The sequence below is a fragment of the Hyla sarda genome, chromosome 4 (genome assembly GCF_029499605.1).
Source record: "Hyla sarda isolate aHylSar1 chromosome 4, aHylSar1.hap1, whole genome shotgun sequence".
NCBI lineage: Eukaryota > Metazoa > Chordata > Amphibia > Anura > Hylidae > Hyla > Hyla sarda.
In genome coordinates this window covers 27,967,271-27,989,252 of record NC_079192.1, presented here as the reverse complement: position 1 = coordinate 27,989,252, position 21,982 = coordinate 27,967,271, and the positions used below count along the sequence as shown (strand labels likewise).

Genomic DNA, 21,982 nt, shown 5'->3' with positions numbered 1-21,982 from the left:
AAAAATGTTGAGTCTTTAGCTAATTATGCCTTTGAAGCCGCGGGTTCCTCCCTGCTTTCTGCCCTCGCCTCTACCTGGGTGTCTAAGGCCCTTTCGGTTTGGCATTCCCAACTCCTTCAGGGCATTCTTTCGGGACTCCCCCGGAAGAACTGTCTGCTCTGGCCCTCCAATGTTCCAAAGCTGGAGACTTTCTGTGTTCTGCTTCCTTGCACTCAGCTAGCTGTGCCGCCTTTGCCACCGGTAATCTAGTGGCCCTCCGTCATTCCATTTGGCTTAAAACATGGAACGCAGATGCTGCATCTAAGAAGTCTCTCACCAAGATTCTTTTTACCGGTTCCCGACTTTTTGGCAAGCGCCTGGATGAGATTATCTCTGAGGCAACAGGTGGCAAGAGCTCTTTATTACCTCAAAACAAGTCTAGCACTTCCTTCCGCAGGAAGTCTTCTTCCTTTCGGTCCTTTCGGATGTTTGTCCCCTTTAAAGGGTTAAGTCAGGTGCCTCCACGTGACAAGAAGGTCCCCTTTTTCAAGGTGCGTCCCTCTCGGAAGTCGGACATCAACCGTTCCAACCGTTTTGCGGCCAAATCGGGCAACCGCAAACCCACTTCTGCATGAAGGGACGCCCCCACCTGCAGCTTTTTCTTGGGTGGGAGGTCGCCTCTTGCTCTTTCGAGACGTTTGGACCACGCACATTCAGGACTCCTGGGCCAGGGACATGGTGTTGAACGGATACCGGATAGAATTTGCCTGCCTTCCGAGGGATCATTTTTTTTTCTTTCAGTCCTGTGCTCCCCGATCGGGAGGCTCTTCAGTCATTTCTCATCCAGGGTGTCATTGTCCCGGTTCCCTCAAGGGAACGTTTTCGGGGTTTCTATTCCATTCTTTTCGTGGTTCCCAAGAAAAACGGTTCTGTGCGGCCAATCCTGGATCTCAAACGTCTCAACCAATATCTTCTTATCCGCCATTTCCGAATGGAATCTCTCCGTTTGGTGGTGGCATCAATGGATCAAGGGGAGTGCCTTGCCTCGGTGGACATCAAGGATGCCTATCTCCACGTTCCAATTTTTCCTGGACACCTGCGGTAACTCCGCTTTGCGGTTCCGGAAGATCATTATCAATTTGTGGCTCTCCCCTTCGATCTGGCCACAGCGCCACGAGTCTGGCGCCTGTGATAGCTCTGTTACGGTCAAGAGGGGTATCAGTGATACCCTATTTGGACGACCTCCTCATCAAGGCCTCCACCAGAGCCCAGGCTCTGGAGAATGTGAGCCTCACTCTTCAGACCTTATGTCCCTTTGGGTGGATGGTCAACCGAGACAAGTCAGTTCTCTCCCCCATCAAATCTCTGCTCTTCTTGGGGCTTCAGTTCGACTCGGCCTCGGCTCGGATTCGCCTCCCGCCGGACAAATGGCTGGCCCTTTTGTCGGAAGTCCGCTCCCTCTGGATACCATCCCCGGTCACCATCCGTACTTGCATGGAAGTCCTTGGTCGGATGGTGGCAGCCATGGAGGCCGTAGCCTTTGCCCAGTTTCACTACCGTCCTCTTCAGCTGGCGATTCTTGCCCGGTGGGACAGGTCTCCTCTCTCTCTCGATCACAAGATGGTTCTCCCTCTCTGGACCTGTCGGTCTCTTCGCTGGTGGCTCCGCTCCCCCCTTCTTCTTCAGTGGAATTCGTTCCTTCCCCTCCACTGGCAGGTGGTCACGACAGATGCCAGTCTGTCGGGCTGGGGGGGTGTTTTCAGGGATCAGACGGTTCAAGGCCTCTGGCCTCCCCAAGAAGCCCTTCTTTCCATAAACATCCTGGAACTGAGGGTGATTTAAACTTGTCTGAAGCATTGGGAGTCCCTGCATCAGGGCCACCCTGTCCGTGTCCAGTCGGACAAAGCCACGGCTGTGGCGTACATCAATCGGCAGGGCGGCACTCGCAGCTCAGCAGCCATGTCCGATGTGACAAAGATCCTCCTCTGGGCGGAACAAGAAGTTCCAGCCATTTCGGCGATTCACATTCCAGGAGTGCTCAACTGGGAAGCGGATTTCCTCAGTCGGTCCTCAGCCGACCCTGGAGAGTGGTTTCTTCTTCCGGAGGTGTTCGCTCAAATCTGCGAGCTCTAGCAGTGGATGCCCTAGTAATTCCGTGGTCGGGCTTTGTTCTGCCCTACCTGTTTCCTCCTCTCCCCCTCCTTCCCAGGGTTCTGAGGAAGCTCAAGGTGGAAGGAGTCCCCGCCATTCTGGTGGCTCCAGACTGGCCTCGAAGGGCATGGTACGCCGACGTGGTCTGGCTTTTGGATGACGTTCTGTTCCGTCTTCCACTTCATCCGGACCTCCTGTCACAGGGTCCCCTTTGCCACCCCAATTTACAGTCGCTGCATTTGACGGCGTCGTGGTTGAGACCACGGTTCTAAGGGCCCGTGGCTCCTCTTCCCAGGTAATTCGCACCATGTTCAGGGCTTGCAAGCCCTCCTCTGCGAAAATGTATCACCGTACCTGGCGGGCTTACTTTCGTTGGTGCGAAACTCAGTCCTTTTCTCCAGTTACCTTTTCCATTCCGCGTCTCCTCTCCTTTTTGCAGTCGGGGTTGGAACATGGGCTGGCTCTCAGCTCCCTTAAGGGTCAGGTTTCGGCCATTTCCATTCTCTTTCAGCGTTCTCTGGTTTCCAATTCACATGTCTGGACCTTCCTTCAGGGCGTGGCACATGCTGTCCCCCCTTACCGGTCCCCTTCTCCCCCTTGGGACTTGAACTTAGTTCTAGGCGCTCTCCAGGACGCACCTTTTGAGCCCTTTAGGGAGGTTCCCCTTCGCCTCTTATCCTGGAAGGTGGCTTTTCTTATAGCTATTACTTCCAATAGGAGAGTATCTGAACTGGCAGCTCTCTCCTGCCGTTCTCCTTTCCTGATAGTTCATCAGGACAAGGTTGTTTTCCGGCCAGATCCGTCTTTCTTACCTAAGGTCGTTTCGGCTTTTCATCTCAACGAGGACATCGTCCTTTTGTCCCTCTCCTTCTCATCCAAGGGAGCGCCTGCTCCACAAATTGGATGTGGTACGGGCTGTTCGGTCTTATCTTTCTGTCACCTCTTCCTTTCGTCAGTGCGATTATTTTTTTGTCCTTACGGAAGGTTGTCGTAAGGGACAGGTCCAAGGCTTCCAAGGCCACCATTTCTCGGTGGATCCGATTTGCTATTTCGGAAGCTTACCGCTGCAAGGGGAAGATCCCACCCTTCAGGGTTTTGGCTCATTCCACCCGCTCAGTGGGAGCATCCTGGGCTCTCTGAAACAAGGCCTCGGCCTTGCAGATCTGTAAAGCGGCCATCTGGTCGTCTTTGCACACCTTTTCGAGATTCTACCATGTTCATACTTTCGCATCGGCTGATGCTAGTCTGGGCCGTAAAGTGTTGCAGACGGCAGTGGTACAGCCGACTGCCTGACCTTTTTTTCTCTGCCCACCCAAGGGACGGCTTTGGTACATCCCAAGGTCTGTGTCCCCCAGTGGAGCCGATAGAGAAAAGGTGATTTTTTAGACTTACCATAAAATCTCTTTCTGGAAGGATCCATTGGGGGACACAGCCCCCGCCCTTTTCTGGGGTTCCTATTGGGTTATCTGTCCGAGGGAGCATTCAGTTAATTTTTCTTCTTGTTCTCGGACAGTTCATGTTTTTTTTCCTTTGACCTGTCGGTCTCCTCCTATTGCTCTGGGACTAAAACTGAATTGCTCAGTTGCCTGGAGGCGGGTATATCCTGCTGGGAGGAGCCGACTTTTTGGTTACCATAGTGTCAAGCCGAGCCTCCTAGAGACAGCAGCATAAACCCATGGTCTGTGTCCCCAATGGATCCTTCAAGAAAGAGATTTTACGGTAAGCATAAAAATATCCTTTTGTGCAAAAAAAGTGTGTGGTTCCCCGTATTTTCATTCTCAGCCAAGTACCAACCAAACAGCAACAGCCTGACATTACCAGGGTGGGCGAGGACCATTGTTACTGGCCTTCCCCAGCCTAAATAACATCAGCCTGTTACCACCTAGGCTCTTCCGGCACCCCTGTGGCGGCGGGTGCCGGAAAATAATTGGGGGTTAGCTCTAGCTGTTTTTGGGGCTAATGCTAAGCCCGGCTTAGTAATGGATTCTGTCTATTAGACGGCTTCCACTACTACTCCTGTTAAGAAAACTAAAAAAAAAAAAAATACACGTTTAAAAAATTTTTATTTAAAAAAACACGCCCCCATGTTAACCATTTTATTAATATTAAACAAAAAAAAAATGGTGGTCACCATAGTCCACAGTAGTCCTTTGCACACACGGAACTGAAAGGGGAAAAAAAATAAACATACCAAAAAAATGGGTTAGCACATTTAGGGGAAAAAAGTGGTATAAAAATGAAATACATACATATATATCACACATTTTTGTCACAAATGCGGCTTTAGAGCAGAGGATACAGAGGAGAAGAGGTGGTGTTACAAAGTGATGTTCTGAAGTCATTTCTTGGTTTTTGCTTATGTATGCCAAATTTATCAGCCCCCCTGTAATAGTGTGATAAATGTTTCACACATATGAAACACTTACACCATGGAAAACTGTGTATGTAAGTTGTGTACGTAAGCACAGCTTGATCAATTCCCCCCATTGTGTTCTAACGCAGGTGCTATAAAACCTCTGCGAAAACGAGACCCTACTCTCATGGATGGAGGAGGGGGGGGGGGGGGAAGGGGTTAAATAACATTATGCCTCTTCTCAGACTAGGCAACATTTGAAAAATAAAGGAAACAGAAGTAATGTTTTAATTACCATAGCTGTACCACTTTGTGTAGCTCATTGATCACAATAACCTTTCAAGCCATTATAGTCAAATCTGTTTTACTTGTAATACCCTGCCTAACCACATGGTGTGCTGTCAAGTGAAAACACACCCCTGAGCAACACAGAGTTTAGAACACAAATATTGGAGCTAACATCTTGCACACAACGTACTGCATACATTCTACGTAGCTTTTACATGTATGGATTTAACAATGTATTCTAATGACCATTTCTTTTATATCCAGAGTTTACCAGGAGGCATTGAAAAATCTATACGATATTTGAATGACAAATATGAAACCCTGAAGAAACCGTACTCCATAGCCATCACCTCATACGCACTGGCTAAGGCTGGCTCTCTCAGGGACACTAATAAACTAATGTCGGCATCTACAGGTAGAATACTAGTAATTGTGCAATGTACTGTACAATGTACCATCAACAATTATGATTTTATTTAACTTTCTTATTTTGCATGTTGTTGGTTTTTATAGATCCCAAATAATTTATAAACCGTTTTATAGCACTATATTGCTTTAGACCTTCTTTAGATATAATTTCATTCATGGTAAATCATGTGACACCCCTTTTAAGGTGACATCCATTTTATTTTAGTTGTATTTGTTGATTTTTTTTATGCCCAAATTTATCCCAGGCAACACTCACTGGAATGAACCAGGCTCCCGCTTCTTATCCCTTGAGGCTACCTCCTATGCACTTCTCACGCTCTTGAATCTGAAGGAGTTTGAGAAAGCTGGACCATTAGTGAAATGGCTAACCGAGCAGAGATACTATGGAGAAATTTGGGGATCAACACAGGTATGCCATTCTGTTGAATGGAACTATTCAGAACTTAGTTTCAGTCTCTCAAAGCCATCTGTAATGGGAGAGGAAAAGAGGCAACAACTTCTCTTGGAAATTTTTGGTTGTCCTTTCCTTTTCGAGGATCATTTTTCTTTTCGAGATTCCTTTTCATGAGCCATGATTCAGACCTCTGGCAGATTACTGTACCTTAGACTTACAAGGAAAAAAAGGATTCTGCAGACCTCCTGTAAATATATAAACCCTGTTCATGTATACTGTACAGAAGAGAGGTCTCTGTCCATAAGAGTTCATAGTTTACACAAAAGAGGTCCCTGTCCTCCTGATCATAAAATATTACACACGCCAAGAGAGAGGTCCCTGCCCATTAGAGCTGGCAATCTCCAGAACAGAGTTCTGTGATTATCAGAGGTCACACTCTTGCCCATATGAATTTACAATTTATATGGAATGAGAAGAATGACACAACAGGTACATGATGCTAGTTGATGCTACCTGTCCAGTACATGCTATAATATCATATCTATATATATAAAACTCAATGGGGAAATTTTATCAAAACTTGTCCAGAGGAAAAGTTGCTGAGTTGCCCACAGCAACCAATCAGATTGCTTCTTTCATTGTTGAAAAGGCCTCTGAATATTGAAAGAACGATCTGATTGGTTGCTATGGGCAACTCAGCTACATTTCCTCTGGACAGGTTTTGATAAATCTCCCCCAATGTGTGTATGTATGTATGTCTGCATGTGTGTGTATGTGTATATATGTGTGTATGTATGTGTGTGTGTGTGTGTATATGTGTATGTGTGTGTGTGTGGATGTGTATATATATATATATGTGTGTGTGTGTGTATGTATGTGTGTGTGTATATGTGTGTGTGTATGTGTGTATGTGTATGTGTGTATGTTCCAGCATCACGTCCAAACGGCTAAAGATATTAACATGAAACTTGGCCACATGTTACTTATATGTCAACAACAAACATAGGATAGGTGTTTAACACTTACTCACCCCCATTTGCCAGGGGCGGGGTTTTTGTTTAAAGTCCCATACAAGTCTATGGGAAATATATGTTACTGCATAACTTCCAAACGGCTGGAGATATGTCGATAATACTTGGTTACTTGTTACTTATATGTCCACTTAAAATATAGGATAGATAATTTAACACTTAACTACTCCCATTTGTGAGGGTCAGGGTTTTTTTTTTTTTTTAAGTCCCATGCAAATCAATGGGAAATGTATGTTCCCACATAAATTCCATACGGCTGGAGATATTTCAATACCTGGTACACATATTACAGGTCGGGATATGAGGACAGGATGGGAGGTCGGGATAGGAGGCCGGGATAGGAGGTCAAGATGGAAAGGATAGGAGGACGGGATGGTCGGGATAGGAGGTCGGGATATGAGGTCGAGATAGGAGGTCAAGATAGGAGGAGGGGATAGGAGGACGGGATAGGAGGTCGGAATAGGAGGTCGGGGTATGAGGACGGGATATGGAGATGGGATATGAAGTCAAAAGCTTCCTCCTTTGTTGATTTTCCTCCCTAACAAGGATGAGGAAGGAAAAACCGAGCAACGCGGGTACTCAGCTAGTAGGCAATATAAAGAAAGATACATGACCTTGTCACAAGCCAATATCTGAGCCAAAATGGATATAAAGTGCACAGTAATACAACAAGGCTTGTTGGATGAGGGCAGGATACAGTGGAGATATTTGTGACCAAGGTATTTGTGTATTAGCTATGGACTAAGATTATGTGACAAACAAAGCATTGAGGAAATATGTTTTTGTGGAACACTTAGGCTAGGTTTCCACTTGGTTTTTTTTGTACACCTAAAAAAACACCAGCAAAAATGCCAGAAAAACTGCCACAGGTTTTTCCTGAGTTTTGGCAGTTTTTCTGGCATTTTTCCTGGTGTGTGGAAACAGCCAAATTTGTCCCCTGTGCCAGTTTTCTCACTGTCTTCAGGTACCACTCTGTGGGTCAGATGCTGAGCGCCCGGTCCACAGAGTGTAAGGAGATGAGGAGTGATGTACAGCATCACTACTCACCTCCCCCAGCTGTATGGTATACAGGGGTGCATAGTGTACCCATGTATACTATACAGGAGCCGGGAATCCTGTCACCAGACTGACAGGACTCCCTGCTCCTATAGCCCCTTTGGGCAGTGTACAGAATATACAGCTATCTATAGATAGCTGTATATAGTGTATACAGAACAGGAGGTCCACTTACCTCCCTTGTTTCTGTCACCGCCAGTCTGTGTAGCTCCGCCCCTGGTGATGATGTCATTAGGGGGCGGAGCTACAGACGGGATTCAGGCTAGTCTGAAGCTCTGTTCACATTGTCCGTTTTGGATAATGGGAACAGACCCTTCTGCCAGTGTCTACCCAGACAGGGAGACTCCAGGTGTTGCTAAACTACAACTCCCAGCATGCCCAGACAGCCAAAGGCTGTCTGGGCATGCTGGGAGTTGTAGTTTTGCACCAATTGGAGGCTCACTGTTTAGGTAGACATTGCATTATGGGTGCTCTCCCCTGCAGAGAGTGCAAAAAATGTCCTAACCCATTTTTTTTTGTGTTTTTTTTTCTCGTTTCAGATCCGTGTATGCAGAGGATTACGATGGATTTGATGGATTATGACGGATAAACTTGATTTTTTTTTATTCTAATAAAATGGTTAACGAGGGCTGTGGGGGAGTGCTTTTTAAAATAAAATAATTTTTCCAATGTGTTCTATATTTCTTTAATTGAATATTCAGGCTTAGTAATGGAGGCTGTCTAATAGACGGAATCCATTACTAAGCCGGGGCTTAGCGTTAGCCCCAAAAACAGCTGGCGCTAACCCCCAATTATTACCCCGGTACCCACCGCGACAGGGGTGCCGGGAAGAGCCGTTACCAACAGGCCCGGAGCATCAAAAATGGTGCTCCTGGGCCTAAACGGTAACAGGCTGGCGTTATTTAGGCTGGAGAGGGCCAGTAACAATGGTCCTCGCCCACCCTGGTAACGTCAGGCTGTTGCTGCTTTGTTGGTAGCTGGCTGATACTGAATATAAAGGGAACCCTATGCATTTTTTTCCATAAATAAATAAAAAATTACAAAAAAACGCATAGGTTCCCCCTATTTTCAGTATCAGCCAGATACCAACCAAGCAGCAACAGCCTGACGTTACTAGGGTGGGCGAGGACCATTGTTACTGACCCTCCCCAGCCAAAATATTGCCAGCCTGTTACCGCCTAGGCCCAGGAGCACCATTTTTGACACTCCAGGCCTGTTGGTACCGCCTCTTCCCAGCACCTGTGTGGCGGTGGGTACCGGGGTAATAATTGGGGGTTAGCGCCAGCTGTTTTTGGGGCTAACGCTAAGCCCTGACTTAGTGATGGATTCCGTCTATTAGACAGCCTCCATTACTAAGCCTGAATATTCAATAAAAAAAAAAAACACACATTGGAAAAATTATTTTATTTAAAAAAAAACACTCCCCCACAGCCCTCGTTAACCATTTTACTAAAAATTGAAAAAATCAAGTTCATCCGTCATAATCCATCGCATCCGTCGTAATCCTCTGCATACACGGATCTGAAATGAGAAGAAAAAAAAACACAAAAAAATGGGTTAGGACATTTTTTGCGCTCTCTGCAGGGGAGAGCACCCATAATGCAATGTCTACCTAAACAGTGAGCCTCCAATTGGTGCAAAACTACAACTCCCAGCATGCCCAGACAGCCTTTGGCAACAGCTGGAGTCTCCCTGTCTGGGTAGACACTGGCAGAAGGGTCTGTTCCCATTATCCAAAACTGACAATTTGAACAGAGCTTCAGACTTACTAGCCTGGATCTCGTCTGTAGCTTCGCCCCTAAAGATGTCATCACTAGGAGGCAGAGCTACACAGACCCGCGGGGACTGGACGGAGGTAAGGGGACTTCTCCATCTTCTGTATACACTATATACAGCTATCTATAGATATTGCCCAAATGGTTAACCTACACTGTCCAGCAGTGTAAGTTAACTCTTTCCTTGCTGGGCTTGCGCATAGCGCACAGCTCAGCAAGGGGTTAAGTGTGCCAGCAATATGAATACTGTATACACATTGCAGGCTCGCTGTAAGTTCTTGCTGGGCAGTAGGTATACGATGTATATCTACTGCTCAGCATCAGATGATCTCCCGGCTCTGTAGCCTTGAGAACAGCTGATCCCGACAGTCACTTCAGGACGATCGCAGCGGGTGTCAGGAGAAGTGACATCTGCTGTGATCTGTCCCTTACTGCAGGTACTATTACTCCCAACATGGAGCACACTCTGCTCCATGCTGGGAGCTATAGTACCTGCATTAATAGACAGATCGCATGGAGTGTCACTCCTCCTGACACCTGCTGTGATCCTCCTGTATAATGTATAGATGCAGCCGGCCGCTCTTCTATGGTCCCCTGCACTGACGTATATACACACATATTCCTATTTCCCACAGAGTTGTGATTGGCTGGAACCATCTGACCAATCACGGCTCTCTGCGGGAAATATGAATATGTGTATATATACGGCAGTGCAGGGGACCAGAGAAGAGCGGCTGCCGCATCTATACATTATACAAGAGGATCGCAACGGGCGATCTGTCAATTAGTACAGGTACTACTACTCCCATCATGGAACAGTGTGTTCCATGCTGGGAGTAGTAGTACTACCTAAAAAATGTAAAAAAGTGAAACACACACACACACTACATTTTAATTATTGTCGGCTACATTTTTAGTGCCCTACCCGCGCGCATAAATTGATCCCTGTTTAAAGATTAATAAAAATTTTGTTATAAAAAAGATAAATTTCGTTAAATACAATTTTTTCCATCACTACTGTATCTTTTTTATTATTATTTTTTTATGGTACCATACTAAATTTTAATAAAAAAAGATATCTCCAACACTTTTTTGGATCGCTAAAGTCCAAAAGAGAATAAAAACCGCCTGAAAAAATGGCAAATTTAAAACCCACATGGCATTTTTCTTGGCGTTTTTTCACTCCCATAGACTTCTATGGGAGAAAAACGACAAGATTTTCCCAAAAAATACGCCAAAGTCTCGACAAGAGGTCGTTTTTTAAAAACTGCCAAGGAGCCCAAAAACGCCAAAAGTATAAAAAAAAATGCCAAACTGAAAAACGCCAAGTGGATTTGGCATTTTTCAGTTTACTATTGACTTGCAGCTAACATCTGGCCACAGCGTTTTTTCACAAAAACAACGCCATGTGGCAGAATGGGCGTTTTAATTGGTGTTTTTGTAAAAAAAACAAAAACAAGTGGAAACCTAGCCTCAAAGCTTAGGATGTTAGGTTCAAATGTTTTTTATTGAATTTTTCAGAATGAATAAAAACAGAAAATCCGGCCAAATTTACATAACGGCCAAAATAACAAGAGAAAGTATACAGAAGTACATAAAAATCGCATATATATCCAAGAGAGTATCACTTGTTGAGATTATAACATAAATCTATATAAAAGTAGCATATCAACCAGATATTATATAAGCATATCTGGGATAATCAGCACGTTTCCAGGAATATACCATTGGGTTAAGATATGATAATTAATGGCGGAGGAGGATGGATGACTGAGGAGGATGGACGACTGCTTTGGAGGAACTACGGGCAACGGTCCGTGTCACGCTGGTCCGCGCTTCATCAGGCCCGAGGCTCCTTTTTCCTTCTACATTTGAGTAATGTTTTTTATGGCTTCCCAATATCTTCCCACATCATCTATAACCCCAGTTCTATATACTGTAGTTATGGGTGTTGTACTAACCATGTCTGTTTCCTTGTCTATCTCTTGGGTTGCAGTCTACAATGATGCAGTTTGAAGCCCTTGCTCAGTATCAGATGGATGTACCAAGTTTTAAGGACTTGGAAATGGATGTCACCTTCAAGCTTCCGGGGAGATCCCAAAGTTCAACTCATCGACTCAATCTTCAAAATGCCTTGCTGGCCCGATCTGAGCAGGTAAGAACCCCGGGATATGATAGTGACAAAAGTAACAAAAAGAAATTCTCTGGACTCATTGGAACTTAATGAATCTATTTCTTTGTAGACTTCCCAAATTGGAGACTTTGTAGTCACTGCGAAAGGAAAGGGACAAGGCACTTTGAGGGTAAGCGACAAGTAGATTTTACCAATGTTTAAACAGAGCATTTTTTTTTTCAAAAATCCTTTTCCCAATGCTCTTGGGCAGAAATAGAAAAGGGTTGCAAAATTAGGACCCTGCTCAATCATTCTACATACATCCATTCATAACATGGACAACCATTGAAATGGAAACGGATTCTTAATTTTCCATGTAGAATGATAATTGGATTGGATTATTTTGCTGTTGGTTTCCTTTTACCCTTAATGTTATAATATTTAGCTCTATATACATTGAATTCTATGTTGTCTTGTTCATATCAGTTATTCTGAACCAGCAATGCTGCAGAGGTATTCCAGGAAAAAACTTTTTTTTTTTTTTTTTTAATATCAACTGGCTCCAGGAAGTTAAACAGATTTGTAAATTACTTCTATTAAAAAATCTTAATCCTTTCAATAATTATCAGCTTCTGGAGTTGAGTTGTTGTTTTCTGTCTGGCAACAGTGCTCTCTACTGACATCTCTGCTTGTCTCGGGAACTACACAGAGTAGAAGAGGTTTGCTCTGTTCCCGAGACACGTGTCATCAGAGAGCACTTAGACAGAAAAGAACAACTCAACTTCAGCAGCTCATAAGTACTGAATGGATTAAGATTTTTTAATAGAAGTAATTTACAAATCTGTTTAACTTTCTGGAGCCAGTTGATATATATATATATATATATATATATATATATATATATATATATATATATATATATATATAATTAAGTTTTTTCCTGGATAACCCCTTTAAACATCCAGAGCCTTTAATCAAACAAGAGAAGAATTTCAGACTGCCACAGCCTTCCTCTTGGTACTGCAGGTATCGTCAGTAATATGGATCATAAGCTTTGGGAATAATATCATAACTCAATTATAAAGTATGAATTATAGTCTGCGAAAATATAAATAATGTCACCTTTATGAATTGCTAAAAATATGAGAGTTCTTTTCATGATGTAGCACTAGCAATAACTTTTGAAATATGATAAATTATTAATGAAAATATACAGATTTATTGGTTACAGTTAATAAACATAAATGAGTAATAAACGCAATGTCAGATATGAATATAAAGAAATCAATGACACATTAGTGAGTTTAGTTAGTAACTATGTTACAGTATAACAACATCAATCAAAGAAGTTCGGCCGATATCATGTATGGATATTATTCTGGAAAGAGAACCTCACACCAAATTAAATGGTTTGGGCAAACATTTATTTGCAAGATATCTTAACCCCTTACCATTAAAGGGGTACTCCGGTGGAAAACTTTTTTTTTTAAATCAACTGGTGCCAGAAAGTGAAATAGATTTGCAAATTACTTCTATTAAAACATCTTAATCCTTCCAGTAGTTATTAGCTGCTGAATACTACAGAGTAAGTTATTTTCTTTTTGGAACACAGAGCTCTCTGCTGACATCACGAGCACAGTGCTCTCTGCTGACATCTCTGTCCATTTTAGGAACTGACCAGAGCAGCATATGTTTGGTATGGGGATTTTCTCCTACTCTAAACAGTTCCTAAAATGGACAGATGTCAGAAGAGAGCACTGTGTTCATGATGTCAGCAGAGAGCTCTGTGTTCCAAAAAGAAAATAATTTGCTCTGTAGTATTCAGCAGCTAATAAGTACTGGAAGGATTAAGATTTTTTAATAGAAGTAATTTACAAATCTGTTTAACTTTCTGGCACCAGTTGATTTAAAAAAAATAAAAGTTTTACCCCAGAATACCCCTTTAACCTCTTAGGACCAGAGGTTTTTTTATTTTTGCACTTTCGTATTTTCCACCTCACATTCTAAAAATAAAAATGCTTTCAAGTTTGCACCTATAGACTCATATGAGGGCTTGTTTTTTGTGCCACCAATTTTACTTTGTAATAAAATCAATAATTTCACCCAAAAATTTATAACGAAAGCAGAAAAAAATATATTTGTGGGGCAAAATTGGAAAAAAAAACGCTATTACGTAACTTTTGGCGGCTTTCGTTTCTACGCAGTGCACTTTTCGGTAAAAATTACACCATATGGTTACAATGATACACAATTTATATTGTTTTTTATTTTTTATTTTACTACTTAAAAAAAAATTACAACTTCATGCACCAAAATTAGTATGTTTAAAATTGTCATATTCTGACCCCTATAACTTTTTTATTTTTTTGTATATGGGGCGGTATGAGGGCTTATTTTTTGTGCCGTGATCTTCAGTGTTTATCGGCACCATGATTGTTTTGATGGGGCTTTTTATACATTTTTTAGGGTATACAAAGTGACCAAAAATACGCAATTTTGGACTTTAATTTTTTTTATGTGTACGCCATTGACCGTGCCATTTAGGTAACATTATATTTTTATAGTTGGACATTTACGCAAGCTGCAATACCACATATGTTTATTTTTATTTTTGTTTAACTATTTTTTTTTTTTATTGGGGAAAGGGGGGTGATTAAAATTTTTATTCAGGAATTGGTTCAGTGTTATCTGCGCTCGATTGTTTGCTCAAGCCTGGATCTAAACCCCCCCCCCCGCCCTCTGTCCTCTCAGCTGTTCGGGACTCCACGATTTCACCACGGCGGTCCCGAACAGCTCCGTTGAGCTAAGCGGCAGTAATTTCTCCCGGTTTAGATTAGCTAAGCGGCAGTATTTTCGCCCGGTGATTTAACCAATTAACCCTTTAGACGCCGCGATCAAAGTTTATTGTGGCGTCTAAAGGGTTAATACCAGACATCAGCCCAATTGGCGATGTCCGGTATTAGCCACACATCCTGGCTGCTGATAGCAACCGGGACCCCACAGGTACAAAGCTTCACATATGGGAGACGGCCACAAGCGTAAATATACGCTCGTGGTCATTAAGGAGTTAAAGGGGTATTCTGCCCCTAGACATCTTATCCCCTATCCAAAGGATAGGGGATAACATGTTTTAACGCGGGGGTTCCGCCGCTGGGAACCCTGCTATTTCTCCTGCAGCACCCCCTGTCATCTGTTGCACGAAGCGAGCTTTGCTCCGTGCCTGATGAATGGCGATGCAGGGGCCGGAGGATCGTGACCTTGTGACGTCCCTCCCCGCCCCCTCAATGCAAGTCTGTGGGAGGGGCCATGACGTCATGATGTCACAATCTTCCAGCCCCTGCATCGCCAGTCATCAGGCACGGAGCAAAGCTTGCTCCGTCACCAGATGACAGGGGGTGCTGCAGGAGAGATCGTGGGGGTTCCTAGTGGCGGGACCCCCGCGATCAGACATCTTATCCCCTATCCTTTGGATAGGGGATAAGATGTCTAGGGGCAGAGTACCCCTTTAAAAACAGGAGTAATATATGAATATACACTCTGCCCACTTCTAACTAAAAACAAATATTTAAGGTACATTACAAGATATATAATCTATGGTACTTTAAAGAGAATCATGAACACGTAGAATAAGGGACCTTGTGGGAATTTATTAAAGGACATCTGCAGCGTGATTAACACTTATCCCCTATCCACAGGATAGGGGATAAGTGTTTGATCGCGGGGGGGTCCGACCGCTGGGACCCCCTGTGATCTCCTGTATGGGGCCGCGGCTGTCCCGTGCAGAGGGCTGGCCGGCCGCAGCATGACGTTGCAGCCGGCATGCCCCCTCCATACATCTCTATGGGAGAGGCGGAGAGGCAACGTTCGTACCTCCCCCATAGAACTGTATGGGGACGGGGAGGAGACGGGGCATCACCGTCGACCTTTAGGTCGACACTACGCGCCTTGGCGCTCACCATGAGTGCTAATGGCGGCGCCCCGAACAGGAGATCACAGGGGGTCTCAGCGGTCGGACCCCCCGCAATCAAACACTTATCCCCTATCCTGTGGATAGGGGATAAGTGTCATACAGCTGCAGTTGTCCTTTAATATCATATAGTTAGATTAAGGAAGAAGATAAACTAATCTATAAGCCTCATCTGATTGCTTTGATATAGATCAGAACCTCAAATTCATCAGCAGTAAAAGATGAGGCGCTACAATACTAATATTAAAGTCTCAATGTAGAGAGATAAAGTAAAAATTAATATATCACCAGATTAAGTTATTTAATTTCATCCACATTATAAAGATGTAATCTTAATCAGGGGAGAATCCGTTCAACCCTATCCAGAGTCATTTGAGGAATAACTTCTGCAAAACGCAAAGATGGCCACCAGGAGTCCATGGAACAACCCTATTGTTGTCTTTAGTCATTTGGTCAGAGCAAAGGAACACTGAGAAATATTTTTGTCCCTGACTCTTCATGACTCCTCCAAAGCTTCTTCTAGAAGCTTAGCAACTTCTTCCTCTTATTCTTGTGTTGAGTGTTGTGTCGTGTGTCTCGTGTTTGTGTGTTAACCGTGTGTTTGAACAATTTGCTTATGTAATAGTCACAGCTAGACAAACAAGGCTGAATCAATAATAACTTGGTAGGTTTAATATGCAAATGAGGTCATGTGTGATTAAGGAATATTTATCTGGCTAACTCGGCTTGACCACTTGCTCAACACTAGGTGACACTATTGACTAATAATTAGCTTTGAATAACAGCCAGTCAGTAAAGAGTTAAGTTACAATATTAGGGAAGTTTATGACAGCATCCATCATCTTAAATGTCTCTAAAAAACCCATCTAGGATAAAATCTGACGGCTTACTCAGACTTTCTCCAAAGTGGAACCTTCTTAGGTTGTAAATGAGTAGATTGTCACGTCTCTTATTAACAATACATAGAGTTTCATTGTTAATTCAAAGACTAACAATTTGTGATAAAAGAAATAACACATATTCTCATGTGTTAAGGTAAAAAAAAAAAAAAAAAGACATCTAGGAATGTCGATCACCCTCCCTCATCTTTTTCTCTAGTAAAATAAGATAAGGACCCGGTTCTTTCTACTGTAATCACATGCATTGAGGAGAAACTAATATTTTTTATGTCTTCCATTGACAATATAGAGACTGAATCAATCTTCATGTCTTTTTGCTTCATCCTCTCTTCATCATATTAGCCCAATAGTCTACCCTGAACAACATAATGATTTATATTGCAATTAGTTTTATAGTTTTAAATCACTTATTATGAACTTTAGTTTAATTCTACTTGACTTCCAGGTACTGACTGTATATTATGCCCTTGAAACAGAGAAGGAGAAAAAATGCAACAATTTTCATTTGTCAGTGACAGTTAATGACGAGCCTAATGGTAAGATATTTACACCTTGTTATTCTTCTATTAACCTTTATTCATATTAGTAGTACCGTATATACTCGAGTATAAGCCGAGTAAAATCGTGCTGAAAACGCCTCCCTCGGCTTATACTCGAGTGAACTCTCCACCTGTCTATTCCTTCTCAGTGGTCTTCAACCTGCGGACCTCCAGATGCCATCGGCTGTCTGGGCTTGCTGGGAGTGGTAGTTTTGAAACATCTGGAGGTCCACAGGTTGAAGACCACTGCGGCCTTCGTCATCATCCAGACCCCAGACGGTGATGATGAAGAGGGGGATGATGACAGGGTGAAGATGACAGGGTGATGATGAAAGGGTGATGATGACGAGAAGGATGATGACTAGGGGGATGATGACAAGGGGGATGATGACAGGGTGATGATGACAGGGGTGATATTGATGGGGTCTGGATGATGACGGGGGGGGGGGGGATGATAACATGGGGAGATTATGTATTTCCACCCTAGGCTTATAGTCAAGTCAATAACTTTTCCAGGGTTTTTCGGGGGAAATTAGGGGCCTCGGCTTATATTCGGGTCGGCTTATACTCGAGTATATACGGTAGTTATTTTGCGATCTTACATTTATAGGACATGATATCGAGATTGGCAAAATATTATCAGTAGTAGGGCTCATACACATGGCAATGCCTATTATAAGACGCATGCACACTCCACATGGAGACTCTGACGGTCAGTAGACCTGTAGCCACTTCCCATATCATATGGTACTAGACAGAAAGGGGAAAAAATAGAATAAATACAATTAACTCTCTTAAAGGGGCATTCCAGGCAAAAACTTTTTTTTATATATCAACTGGCTCCGGAAAGGTAAACAGATTTGTAAATTACTTCTATTAAAAAATCTTAATCCTTCCAATAGTTATTCGCTTCTGAAGTTGAGTTGCTGTTTTCTGTCTAACTGCTTTCTGATGACTCACGTCCCGGGAGCTGTCCAGCTCCTATGGGGATATTTTCCCATCATGCAAGGGATATTCTCCCATCATGCACAGCTCCCGGGACGTGACATCATCATTGAGCAGTTAGACAGAAAACTTCAGAAGCTAATAACTATTGGAAGGATTAAGATTTTTTAATAGAAGTAATTTACAAATCTATTTAACTTTCCTTAGCCAGTTGATATATATATATATATATATATATATATATATATATATATATATAAAAGTTTTTGCCTGGAATACCCCTAAAGATCACTGTGTGGGTGGATCCATGGTGTCAATGTCCTGGTGCAAATAAAGCTTGAAATTCTTGAGTGCTCCTTAAAGGGGTTATCCAGGAAAAAACTTTTTTTTATATATATATATCAACTGGCTCCAGAAAGTTAAACAGATTTTAAACTTCTATTAAAAAATCTTTATCCTTTCAGTACTTATGAGCTGCTGAAGTTGAGTTGTTCTTTTCTGTCTAAGTGCTCTCTTATGACACCTGTCTCGGGTGCTGTCCAGAGTAAAAGCCAATTCCCATAGCAAACCTCTTCTACTCTGTGCTAGTTCCCGAGACAAGCAGAGAAGTCAGCAGAGAGCACTGTTGCCAGACAGAAAAGAACAACTCAACTTCAGCAGCTGATAATTATTGGAAGGATTAAAACATTTTTAAAGATGTCATTTACAAATCTGTTTAACTTTCTGGAGCCAGTGGAGATATATGTTTTTTCCTGGAATACCAATTTAAGCTGGTCATACACATGAGATGTTTGATGGCCGCTAATTTTCCATGGTTGGTCTGGTCTGTGAACATTACTGTTTGACAACACTATAATTAAAATGACAATTCATAATTTATTCTTACAATTTCCCACACAGCTAAGAGACCTGATGGGGCCAAGTCAACTGTTTCCATGACTATCTGTACCAGGTAGGTTCCACAATTTGTTTATACTGATAATATGAAGTTTAGTATTTACCACTACATGTTGCGTGCAAAATTTAAGGAAGTTAGAAATTATACTCTGGACTGAAAACAAAAAGTCTGAGTTCAGGGAAGTATTTTCCTTGTTTTGTAGATGGATCGGTGATGAAGTAGTCATGTGATTGGAGGGACCTGATTACCCCAAAATATTCTGTTTAAGATTATTGTAAAATGTTTTCTACTGATTCTACCTGTAGTGATTTTGATGGGGATTACCTGGTTTCGAGTTGATAGAAGCAGTCCACGTAGAAGACCCTCATCTATAAGCCAAAGCACTTAAGGACCTGGTACATCTATACATTAAGGGGAAAGCCAGAAAGCCAATTGTTTTCACTAAGAACAGTGTAATACCTGATTTCGCCAGTGGTGGTACTGTGGGGAAATTGTACACAGTGCACAAGATCTCTCAGTAGGAGGCCCAAGTGGAGTGCCGCCCAACTTATCACTGGGGGATCCTTCTAACAAAAGGGATATCTAAAATAAAGTTATTGCAGTGTTTATATCGCAGAAATCTAAAAATAAATTTTGGTCGATTTAGAGGTACAATATTCCAAGGGGAAAATCATTTCATTTAAAGGGGTACTCTGCTGTAAAACATATGTTTTTTTTTAAATCAACTGGTGCCAGAAAGTTAACAGATTTATACATTACTTCTATTAAAAAATCTTAATCCTTCCAGTACTTATCAGCTTCTGTATGCTCCAGAGGAAGTTCTTTTCTTTTTGAATTTCTTTCCAGTCTGACCACAGAGCTCTCTGCTGACACCTCTGTCCGTATAAGGAATTGTCCGGAGCAGGAGAGGTTTGCTACGGGGATTTGCTCCTGCTCTGGACATTTCCTGACATGGGCAGAGGTGTCAGCAGAGAGCACTGTGGTCAGACAGAAAAGAAATTAAAAAAGAAAATAATTTCCTCTAGAGCATACAGCAGCCGATAAGTACTGGAAGGATTAAGATTTTTATATAGAAGTAATTTACAAATCTGTTTAACTTTCTGGCACCCTTTGATTTAAAAAATATTTATTTTCCACTGGAGTACCCCATTAAGCTATCTTTTTAAGTATATTATTGAAATCATAGTTATGGGAGTTGTATTATTATCTCCAGGGACTGTCAGCAGGATACAGTTATTAATGCATATACAGTTCTCATAGTAATAGGCTGACCATGGCTAAATGTGTTCATTTTTTTCAGATTTCTTAAGGACTCCGATGCCACCATGTCCATCCTGGATATTTCTATGATGACTGGTTTTTCACCAGATATAAATGACCTCAATAGGGTGAGTATCGTTGTCTGGAGGTGATTCAATCACATAGAAAAGTTAATCTTGATATAAGAATATTAATCCTCTATGTCCATTATAAATAAGTCGTGTGTAGAAGAACCAACCATCTTAATCCATTCACCAGCTGCTGTATAGGAATTACATTTGTTTTGCCAGTAAATCTATAATATACACCTTGTCTACCAGAAAGGATTTAGGTAGGATCAAGGAGGTCATGCTTTGGCTTCCTCTGCTGAATCCTAGATGATCTCTGCATAATAAAATAAAATAAAAAATCAGAAAAAGATTACGCACTATTAGCTATAGCGCACACCCAAATATCATCGATGTCAAATGATGCAAAAAAAGATTATGCATTTATTAAATATGCCACACATGCAATACAGAGATTGTTAAAAACAATTAAAATGGTTCCCCATAGGGCGGACACCCCAGAAAAACTGAGGGGGCAAGACGCTCACCCTCAAGGAGCACAACAATACAGTACACAATTCGTAATAATAGACCACAGTTCAACTGAATATCATATACTGGCTGGGGTGGTACGGATCTAATGATAAATGTATATAATGCACATTATTAGATTACTAAAAAATATAAACAAATAATATATGGTATACTATAATAGCATATCAGTGCAGTATAGCAAGCAATACCCACAACACCAACGCGATAGACAAGGACCAGATGGACAGAGAGCTGTGGGAAATGAAAAATGAATGTGTGCTTCTAAGACCCCACGCGTTCCCACGCTCAGGGCAATATATTAATAAATATATAATCTTTTTTGCATCATTTGACATTTTATTGTGTTGATATTTGGGTGTGCGCTATAGCTAATAGTGTGTATTCTTTTTCTAGTTTTTGGTTGTATATTTGTACACACTTAGCTGCACCCCTTTTGATGTATTTGGGTTGAGCCCCCAGTCTGAAATGAGTAATAAAATAAAATAACTTGCTGGTTTTCACTTTTCCCATAGCCCAGACCTGAGAACAGACACGGTGGAGGAGTTGGCATGCTTCTCTCCCCACATTGCACTTCCCAGGTCCTTCATCCATTACCCTTACTCTCTTTACGCTCTTTTGAGGGGCACACCTTCAGACTCCTCTGTCCATTTTCACGTAAAGTGGAAGTGCCCTATCAAACCCCCTGGCAGCCTCATTTCCTGTCCACCAATATACCCACACTTGTCATGGATGATTTCAACATCCCCACCTCTATCTCCAAATCTTCCTCTCGACTTCTAATTTTAACCTCCTTTTCTCGATAATCTCCACTGGGGACTCAGAAACCGTGGGTATGTGCTGCTGTCACTACGAAGCTTGACACTAGGCAACAAAAGAAAGTCAGCCCCTCCCAGCAGGATATACCCCACCTACTGACCCTGATCTAATCAGTTTTTAGCTTAGTGTCAGTAGGAGGCAGACCCTGGGGTTGCACCTTGAGTCCAGGTCTCCCTATCTTCCCTGCTCGTCCCGCTGTCTCAGCCTCACTTGATGCAGGTGAGTATGGCTCTTTACAGGGCGAGTATATCCCCCCCCCCCCCCCCCCCCCGCCCTCTCCACTTTCCCAACTTTGATTTCTATCTATTATGCCTAGGTCCTTGCTTGGGGAGCCCCTTACTCCTGGGGGGAATTTCCGCCTCTTTTATCTGGATTCTCAACCTCTGTAGTCCCCCCTTTTTGGGCCCACTATTCATTATTCATTCTGGGGACAGTTCCTGTTCTACCATTCTGATGGAGGGGACATAATCAGTGGTGTAGGCTTTGT

The 21,982-nt window shown here is 42.6% G+C and overlaps 1 protein-coding gene across 2 annotated transcripts in view; it reads left to right on the top strand.

Moving 5' to 3' along the window:
- The window catches only part of LOC130367668 (complement C3-like), a 126,399-nt gene that overhangs the window by 85,788 nt on the left and 18,629 nt on the right, over window positions 1–21,982 (top strand). For both annotated transcript variants that reach the window (XM_056570242.1, XM_056570243.1), the window contains 7 exons: window positions 5,036–5,186; window positions 5,446–5,609; window positions 11,453–11,611; window positions 11,700–11,759; window positions 16,881–16,971; window positions 18,820–18,871; window positions 20,118–20,205. In XM_056570242.1, the coding sequence (XP_056426217.1) occupies window positions 5,036–5,186; window positions 5,446–5,609; window positions 11,453–11,611; window positions 11,700–11,759; window positions 16,881–16,971; window positions 18,820–18,871; window positions 20,118–20,205 (765 nt within the window). The remainder of the gene's footprint in view (window positions 1–5,035; window positions 5,187–5,445; window positions 5,610–11,452; window positions 11,612–11,699; window positions 11,760–16,880; window positions 16,972–18,819; window positions 18,872–20,117; window positions 20,206–21,982) is intronic.